General features: G+C 36.1%; 1 protein-coding gene across 2 annotated transcripts in view; it reads left to right on the top strand.

Moving 5' to 3' along the window:
* Positions 1-616: 616 nt before the first annotated feature.
* The window catches only part of Cx (cephalothorax), a 107,819-nt gene continuing 98,068 nt past the window's right edge, over positions 617-10,367 (top strand). Inside the window, exon 1 of one of the 2 annotated variants that reach the window (XM_023162696.2) lies at positions 617-1,634. In XM_023162696.2, coding sequence (XP_023018464.1) covers positions 938-1,634 — 697 coding nt within the window. In that variant the 5' untranslated portion in view covers positions 617-937. The remainder of the gene's footprint in view (positions 1,635-10,367) is intronic. The other variant, XM_023162695.2, reaches the window with a different exon arrangement.

Below are 10,367 nucleotides of genomic sequence, written 5' to 3'. Positions count from 1 at the left end.
GAGCAAACATACCCATCAAATAATCTGAATGTATTCAGAATCTCTGAAATTCAGCCCTTCACACACTCGTTATCGTTTTCTGTCACTATTTCCAGTATCCTAATGGTAACAACCTATAGTTACATAATACGGAAGCCACACCAGCAGACATTCATCAATAAATATATTTCCTCATCTAACGGAAAAACCCAGACTTGTTGCCTTTTCTCAAAATGCATTCACTCTCATCGAAAACCCGGAACCGCCACAAACACCACACATTTCCTCGCTACCAGCTCATCATAACCAACCCTTCTGATCCTCGATCGCTCATGCTCGCGGTGATTCATTAAGTCCAGCTACCGGAATTCAGTAGAAACACACCGCTCAGCTGAGCATCAAATCTTAAACAATTCACAAATTATCAATTTGAATTTGTGAGTCACGCCCCTTTCCCCTCCGAAACTCCACCCCAAACCTGCGCCGGCAAACATCTAACACGCCGTGTATTCTGCCGACATCGGCATACCCCCTCTACAGCACCTTGCTCGCTCTGACTCGCAGTAGTCTGCGCTCCGTCTCCGTCTGCATCTCTCCTACGCCCCGCGCGTAACGTTTGTCAGTATCGCATCTCGTATACTAAACCCAATCAACGTGTGGTATTGGCCAGTTGCGGCGCCGCTACGTTTTGACGCGAATGTCATTCACTATCATACAAGTCCCCACGTGAAACGGTCCACCGGACAAACCCGTTTAGTCAGTCGCGATGTTATTCTATGGTACCTGAGTCGGGATCATAAACTTCTGATGACAGTTTTATTTCTTCGAGCACGCGCCAGCGTTTAGTGTTGTGTTTATTGGTCTATAAAGTGCCCAGAGATATTTATGACTCTAGCTCTGACCGCGGAACCGCGCTATGTAATTTATTGTTGAACGTTTTCTGATTACCAAAACTAAAATGAGTTCGTACCAGTTCGTAAACTCCTTGGCGCAGTGCTATGGGCAGCAAGGGCGGCCAGGGGGCGACCAGCCTCACCAGGCTGCAAGTCCTGGAGGAGATTACTACAACCCCAACGCTGCTGCCTCTGGTTATCCACCAACTTGCTACTCGCCGCCCCAAGTAGGCCCACAGTACCCTCCACATCCTTATGCAGCACCTGCTCCTGGGCATAGTTTGCAGCCCATGGGGGACTACACCCAGCTCCAGCCCCAGCGCATTGCTACCAATCCTTCTCACATGCACCACGCTAGCCCAGGTGGTCAAAGCCCCGGAATGCTCAATGCCACAGCGAGTTGCAAGTATGCTGATTCAACTTCGTCTACTGGAGTAGCCTCTCCTCAAGACCTGAGCACTAATGGTCCTCCTACCAGGGCTACTCCTCCGCTATCCAGTGCCCAAGCGAGCAATAATGCCAACGCGACGATTACGTCTAAAAGCTCCGGACTAACTTCTCCCTTGTCAGTGAGTACTTCACCCTCTGGAAAACAAGTCTCAGGCTCCACAGTCTCACAGAACTTGTCCTCTCCAGCCTCAAGCACCAGCTCTACATCCAGCAACGAGAAACCCGGGGGGAACAACAACAACTCCAAAAGCGGATCTTCGTCGAATCCTCCCCAGATCTACCCCTGGATGAAAAGGGTGCACCTGGGCCAAAGTAAGTACTTACTGACTTATTAATGCGACTGTTTAATTTATAAAGCGAATGACATTGGCCATTTGTTGAAGACAAATCACTAGGTAAAGGTTACTGCTGGAAATGTTATTATAAAACCATTAATCAAAGTAATTGATACTTCGCTAGACGGTAATTGATACGTGCCTTGTTTTTCGTGCTATCGACTTGTAATTAAGTTTTTTTGTGAAGGGATTGAAGAGGAATATTTTAGCGTTATCGCTGTTTTATTCATGCTTAATGGAATTCTGTGGTTTTATTTGGTCTTTAGGGAGGACTGATATTTTTTTGTTTCCATTGATTATTTTTATTAAATACCTGAAAGAGAATGGAGAATGGAGAATGACTACAAACAACGACAGCGGATTCTACTATTTGTCCAGTATTTATGAAACAGTTTTTTTTCTTCAAGGTCAACCTGAATTAATGTATTAGAATTTCCATGATTTCCATCTGTATTATGGATAATTAGAAACACAATACTTTTATTGTTGTAGAAAGATATAAAAAGTAAACACTTAACTACTTTTTAATACCCTTTTATGGTATTTATATGGTATTTTTATGGTATTTCTCAAAATTTGTTTAATAGATATAAAAATCGAGTAAAAATCTCCTTTATTGCACGTATTCAATTCGAAATAAAAGCACGATATCAATTTTCTGTTTAAGATGATAACAATTAATTTATATTTGAAATGAAAAGTTTAAGAAGAATTAAAAAAATCTGTGATATGATCACCAATAAATAACTTCAAGTGGATCTTGATCAAATGAAAAAGTTGTATGAATCCTTAAGAAACAAATAACAGAAGTTGAATATGCAGTGGTTCAATATGTAGGTATACAGTAATAGGTACTTAGATGAACTGGAAATATTTTGTGAAATTTTTCTGAAACGAAAAAAGTTTTATACTTTTCAATTAGCATTTTTATTAATTTAAAAAAATTTCATGTATTGTTGAAGAAAACCGAAATCAAATGATCACTTCACTAAATCAAGCATATTGAAAATTCCATTATTTATTTTCTTCTATTTTTCGAAAGTATTCGAGTGGTATACAGGGTTTATTATCAATAGTATTCCGGCTTATTTAATTCATTCATAATTCATAACATCAACAAAATGTTTAGCTATTTTATTCGTAAATGAAAACATTCCTGAAATATATGGAAACTGATGAACTGAAACAAGATAATCAAAACTGAGAAGTTGGGAATATGTGAAATTAGAACTGCTACAAAAATATATTGGTCAAACTGAACAATACATTGAAACTCGTTCCAACATGCAGAAGCAGCTAGTGCCGCTCTTTATAATTTGGAGAACGGTAATTGAACATGAATTCACTACTCAATATACTGTTTGAGATTGTATATGACAATATATTTCTGGATCCAAGTTAGAAAGCTTGAAAATAGCGTAGTTTGGTATAAGAACTATAAACAGCGGTAAATGTCTCAAACAACTATTTTATCACACTTTTTGGCATATGGCTAAAAAAGTTCACAATTGAAAACGATATACTTTTTCATTTTCAAGTATGTCTCCATCTGAAGGTTCTACATTTTTCGTATTTGATCGTATACGATTTTGGAGACAAAAATCTGTAACTCGTTTTCCAACCAAATAATATGTATGTTATCACGCATACCTACTTATTTATTCCATTGTCATGGGTAGTTAAATTACAATAAGTTCATCTACTCTTTCTCTGTAATTATTTTTCAATGTTAATGAACTCAGAACCAAAGTCGAATACCATGCAAAACTTATATATTCGTTTTCTGTCATTCTATGATCCTTCTGAGGATCCTCCGCATAAACATGTTCGGTTAATGGACAAGAATTAACATTTCGTCTGCAGTCGCTTTTGTGCGAAGTAATACGACTCCTAAGAGATCTAGTTGTTTGCCCCATATATGTTTCAGAACAATCCATACAAAAAATTGTGTATACTGAATTTTTCTTCATTCAAAATTGGAGTTTTGTGCTTACTGTATAATTTATATATAATGGTTGAATGTCCTCTTAACACAATAATTAATTTTTGGATTGACTCGTGAACATATGGAAGCGGTTGATATAGAAAAGAAGGTATAAAGTTATCATGTCCAACTTTTTCAGTATTTTGAAGGATTATTTTCACAAATCAATGAGTAACTCATTGATTTTTTAGAGTGACTAGATTAATATTTCACAAAATATTAAAATATATTTGAATCAATACCAGTCTCTGAAACAATCTAAAACATATTAATAAAAAATAATCACCAATAATTCTCCATTGCTTAATTTAAGGTATTACTTACTGCTTTATCAAATTAATATAATTACAGGGATATATTTCATGTATTCCTGTTTTACTGAACCACAATTTTACAATAAGAAATGTATTGTTATAAAATTAACTTGTTACTTAATACCATTATCTACTATTACTGTAACTACCCATGTAATTTTCAACAAGTTTATTGTGTTTCCTTTCAAATGCAAATAATTCAATCTTCTATGCATCCATTTAGATCGAATACAAGTAGTAACAAATGCTTCCAATTACGTCGTGATATCTTCAACAATTGAAAACAATTCATAAATCACGCACAGTTTGTTTTGAGTGTACAGCTATAATAATTATCATAAGTCTGCAGATCCGACGTAAATCAAACGTATGTGTCATTAGGTTATAGGGCTGGTAGACTCGGTAGTAGGTAATAAATCAGGCGGTACATTCGACCTTTAGGGCCTTAGATCAAAGCGACCACTTCACTCCGTTTTCAGTTTATATATTAACGAAGGAGCATCGAATGAGTCACGTGGTTTTTCTCAGCGGAACGTGTGTTCATTTTTTGAAAATAATAAAAACAAAATATGAACATTTTGTCGACTACAAAAAGGACCACAATTTGAAGATATTCACTTGTTCATGGCTGCATTTATCATATTCTAACACTTAATTCAACTTGTTCCCTTAAAAAAAATGTACTCTTACTCTTGTGAAGAAAGTTATTACTATTATTATTATTTATTGTAACAACAATAGTTGAATCTATAACAGATGTTTCTCTATATGCCCGTCATCATGGTACTAGCCAAAAAAAAATTTTTTTGTAATTTTTGTATCACCAGAAAAAAATATTTCTCTTTTATAGTACTCATTAATAATTCACTTCATAAATAGCTATTAAATGAATAAATTGCTCTTGTTATCATGTTTCAATTGTATTTGACAGGTAGGTAGTGAGTCTTTAATATCAAGGTTGCGTCATCAGAGTCCTAAGCTCCGTCAAGAGTTCCCCAGGGCGCCATCCTGGCCCTACTTTTGTTTCTCTTACTGATAAATGATCTAATTGATTTTCGTAGATGTACAAGTTCAATGTATTAAAATTGTAAGTTTAACTAGTATTAGAAATATGAAACTTCTAAATTTGAACTTGTAACAATTAGTAGTTGGTATCCAGGGAAAGAGAGGATTAATCAACTTTTTTGTCAACAAGGGACTCTTAGCCAAGCCTCGAAGAGAGAAGCCACGCTTTTTGATGCTCCATAATTTATTGAATTAATTGTGATATTTATAGAAGATATTTTATGAAATTAGGTCTAGATATCAATAATTAATAGATAACCAGATACATATGAATAAATGTAGCTAAATACTGCACTTCCACTCACATAGACCTTGTTGAATCCAAGGAACTTGGGATTTATAATATAAATTTTTTTTTTTCAATATTCTTGCTTTTTGACTGCAGCTTAGTTAGGTTCAAACTCTCCTGTATATCTCCATTGTGATGTATGTATAAAAGAGTAAACATATTAGTACGCTGGAAAGCATCCAATGAATAAGTATGCCGTCTTCAGTAGATTTTCTTCATTTTTGTGTAAAGCCACTTGAGGTGTAGATTGAAATTACTCATTGCCACGATTATCCCATTTTTTCCATATTCCCGTTTGTCACACATTGAATTCAATTTATGAAACCTTTACAGATTCTGCTATATTTCAAATTACCAGAAATTTATTTCATTATTCAACATTATCTTCTCATTCATTACAGCGAACTTACGTTTTTAGACCTTTGAAAAAATTGTTTTTCTCTACAAATAGGCCTCCACAATTTTTATCACTTTTTAGTTAAAAAAATATGCAACATGCGATTTGTGACTAAATTATAGAAGTTTGAAATGAAGGAATGAAATCGTGTTTCGTTTGAAAGTTTAGCAATGCATTGGAATAAAAAAAACTAATATACAGGGTACTTAGTATGAACGTGCCGTATCACAGTTGTTTTTTTTCAAATAGAAGGACATATATCGTTTGCAAATTTTTTCTCATCTGTTTACTGTGAAGAAAAAGCATCATACAATGTAAACCTGAATGATTCTAGTATGACAAATGACTCATTTCAAATACATACAATAACTGAACTTGACTATAATGAAGCTGTCAAAAAACTTAAACCCAAAAAAGCTGCGGGAATTGATGGCATCCCTCCTTATATATTGAAGAGCTGTTATGAATGGTTAAGAGGTCCATTACTTCATATTTACAATTTAATAGCTGAGCCAAATATTTTTCCTGAATTTTGGAAAACATTTATTACCATACCTATATTCAAATCGGGGAATGAAATAGAAATTGAAAATTATAGAGGTGTCTCAATTATGTGTGCTCCGTCTAGGTTATTGGAGCAAATTATATATTCAAAACTATATAAATTCGCAAATAAATACATAGCACCTGAACAACATGGCTTTATGACTAATTTATTTATTTTTAGCAACCATGCTTTTGAAACTTCACAAAATAAATCTCAATTGGACATAGTATTCACAGACTTCCGTAAAGCCTTTGATCAAGTAAATCATGATGTGCTTTTGCTAAAAATTAGTAAATTTGGGTTGTCGAGGAATTTTCTTGAATTGATTAAAAATTACTTGAGAAATAGATATTTCATTGTTAAACTTAATGGGAACACTTCGGGAAAATTTTATGCTAATTCCGGTGTTCCTCAGGGATCAAATCTAGGACCTCTTCTATTCTTATTATTCATTAATGATTTACCCTCGGTCTTACATCATTCACATTGTCTGATGTTTGCAGATGATCTCAAAATTTTTAAAGGTATCCAGACTGTTAGAGACTGCGTATCATTGCAAAAAGACATCAACAACATTGTGAATTGGAGTTATACTAATAAGTTATTTTTCAATATAAAAAAATGTTATACGTTAACAATATCCCGTTTGAAAGATGTGATCAAATTTGAATATCATATGGATGGAGAGGTCCTGGGTGAAAAAACCGAGGTGAAAGACTTAGGCATTACTTATAATAGTAGGTACTTTTTCCTTCACAAAGCATATAATGGTATTAGTAAAATCTGCAAATCGTATGTTGGGATATTTAATGAGACAAACGCGTGAATTTAATAATATAAATACAATTAAATTACTCTTCTATACTATAGTTAGACCAAAACTGGAGTTTGCTCCAATAATTTGGACAGGAGAATACAAAACTACTTTAAAAGAAATTGAAAAGGTTCAAAACAAATTTCTTCGATATCTCTATTTTAAAAAATATCATAAACGGCCCGATTACAATTTAATACGAACATCACGGCTAAGGAGCGAATTCAAAATATTATCATTAGAACAAAGACGCAATTTGTCAGCCCAGATATTCATATATAAAATAATTAATAATCGAATTGATTCCCCCGAAATCCTACACTTGATTCCGTTTCATGTCCCTTCACGCCTTTCTCGACATACAATTATGTTCAATATTTCTGTGTCAATATCTAGCACTAGATCACCTCTCGCAACCATGTTGATATTAGCTAATGAATTCAATGAAATAACGGATATTGATTGGTCTTCACCATATTCCAAATTCCGTAACACAATACTGAATAATATACTGAATATATCTTCGTGATAATTAAATCTACCTAAATCTGTACCCCAACAGTTCTCATAGTAGGTACGTAATAAAAATATATTTCTTTTGTAAGTTGAATTTACATTGTATATATTGTTAATAATAGGAATCCATGTAATAAAACTTAACAAGTTTGTATGGATCAAATAAATAAATAAATATTGTTTTCCTTGTTCGGATTCTGTCAGAAAAGTACAAAAATCTAACAATGGATCTGTTCAACCGTCCCCATTTTCAATAAAAACTCATTTGGAAAGCTTTTTTCGTTATGTAAATATTTTGAGAACATATTTTTCTCATTATCGAATGTATTTCTCTTTTACGTCCGCTCTATATAATATGTCTGAATCCTGGAAATATATTTAGTGTTTATATTACTTATTGACGCTAATTTCTCTTGTATTTTATCTCTTTATCAACCGTAGTCTCACTGATCACCAATCCCAGAATTCACTTCTTGTGCAACCAGTACATACACTCCTTTACTCGTCTGTCAGAGGTAGAAAAATTGCATGAGTGATGATATTGCACCACTGCAATGTACACAGGCTACCTGATGATCAGTATTTGAAGAACAATCCAGTGAAAAAATTGCTGAGAATGGTGGTTATATGACTGGTTATATGTTGTTCGATAATCATTATCATTTCAGTAGAAATAAACACTATCTAAAAAAGATTATATTCTAGTTGCGTTTCAAATATGTGTCAAGTACTCCGTACGGAAAATGTAATGCATATGATAAATTCCTAGTCCTATAATTCTTTGGATGAACCTTGATTGGGATTGAACTAATTTGCCCATTTAGCGAACACACGTCAGTATCTATGATCTTTTACCTTCAGTTCCTGGGCCCAAGTCACGCAACATTCGCTAAGTTCTGGTCTGCGAAAGGCCGAGTTATTGTGAGTGACATTAAATCGAATGCTTCGGATTCTCCTGTACACTCTCACATACAGCGGCGATGTTTTAGGCAGATCTGGCGTCTCGTCGACCTATATAGGTGTTGATCGATAGTTTACTGAACCAGTGGACTCAAATTTATCCACCACATTGATAATAGTCCTCTCGGTTGTACTAGAACTACTTCTACTGCTATATGACTTGTCGATAATGCGCAAAGTATATTTGGAATCTGCCTTATAACTTTGCTAATATAACTACTATCCGGTTGAACCAACGGGCCTCAAGTGAATCGAAAAAAAATATGATTTCAGTCCACTCAGTCTTCCAGTTGCATTTCCAGTGTGGTGTCTACATTACACCCGATATTCCCCAACATCAAACAGTTTTGTATGAATTCTGGAATCCTGATTGCTTGTTTCTCTGATTTTAAGCCAAAAGGAAATGACAGTTTATTTTTCTTGTTATATTTTGACGAACAAATTTTTTAATTTGCTAGTTTTGCCACAACAATATATACTGAACTTGAGTTTACTCGGGTAACTCGGTTGGAAAAAGTATGTCCAGGGTTCGACCAGTACAAAGTCATGTCAGGTGGTATTAAATGAAATGTTATTCTTGATAACTATGTACAAATAAATAACGAAGATCATATGTACCTACAAAAATTTGTCAAATATATTTACAGGTATTGTCTCGGGTATTGTAGTAGGTATTCTTGAACCAATGTCGTCTTGATTTCAAACAGGTTGGAGCCTGGCTCCCTTACCCTTAGTACTTATGCTCGTTCAGAAGGACGAGCGGGTCATAACTGATCATGGGTGGCGGCATGAATGTCTTCAGACATCAGTACCGCCCTTCACTATGGACCCCTACCTGGCTGGGGTGTTTGGATGAAAATATTGTTCTTCTTTTAACGGGGGATATGAGGGTCTCATTCGACAGAATGTCTGGGCCTTCTATATCGGGAGGGGTCATCAACAGAATCTATAGCTTCCCTGACTAACGAATTATCGTCGGTTTTTGCGCAATCAAAGACTTGCCGATTCCTCGACTGAATGGACTGCTGAATGGAAGGCAGCTGCAAATCTCTGCGGATGGCTTCGTTCCGTACGAACCACGCAGCATTCACAATTATACTTATCAACTTATTTTGCAATCTCTCCAGAATGGAGGTATTAGATGGAGTCGCTTGTCCCCAGACGCCTGAAGCATGAAGCATACTTGAAGGTACGGTCTATTAGAAAACCGAGGTACTTTACCCGCGCTAGCCAGTCGATCTCCCTTTCAGAGATCGTCACTTTTCTGGCCGGAGAAGATGTCGTTCTTTCCATGGTTATCGTCTGAGTCTTGTCCGGGTTCATTTGGATCTTCCATTCGAGGTACCATCGCTCGAGGTCGTCCAATGCACGTTGCATGTAGACCGAGCTCTCGACCCATAGAAGATGAGAGGAGAGCCGTGTCATCGGCGTCTGGAGATATCTTCACACTCTCGGACCTTGGGCGGTCGCTGGTGTGAAGGGAGTACAGCGTGGGAGAGAGCACGGCCCTCTGTGGCTCTCCAGCGAGGATCTCCCTGTTGTCAGACAGAGAAAGAAACTAGAGAGTCGTATTTAACATATATCAGATCGGTGGTTGACCAGACGTATATTTGTCGGTCTTTACTTAGATAGCCAGGCCAGCCACAACAGGCGGTTCAGCTTTACCTCCACGGGCCTTGACCTCACCATGCTTCAAAGGTGCATGTATACGGAATTGCCAACCCATCAGACGGTTGCTGGCTCAGTCAAAGTCCACTTGGTGATAGAGCCACTAGGAGACGCTTCCACCGAGCTTTGCATGCTGAAGACGACATGCAACGGTAT

The sequence above is a fragment of the Leptinotarsa decemlineata genome, unplaced genomic scaffold (assembly GCF_025532065.1).
Source record: "Leptinotarsa decemlineata unplaced genomic scaffold, Ldec_3_MD MMD2_tig00026361_RagTag_RagTag, whole genome shotgun sequence".
Lineage (NCBI taxonomy): Eukaryota > Metazoa > Arthropoda > Insecta > Coleoptera > Chrysomelidae > Leptinotarsa > Leptinotarsa decemlineata.
This window is presented reverse-complemented; position numbering and strand designations above follow the sequence as displayed.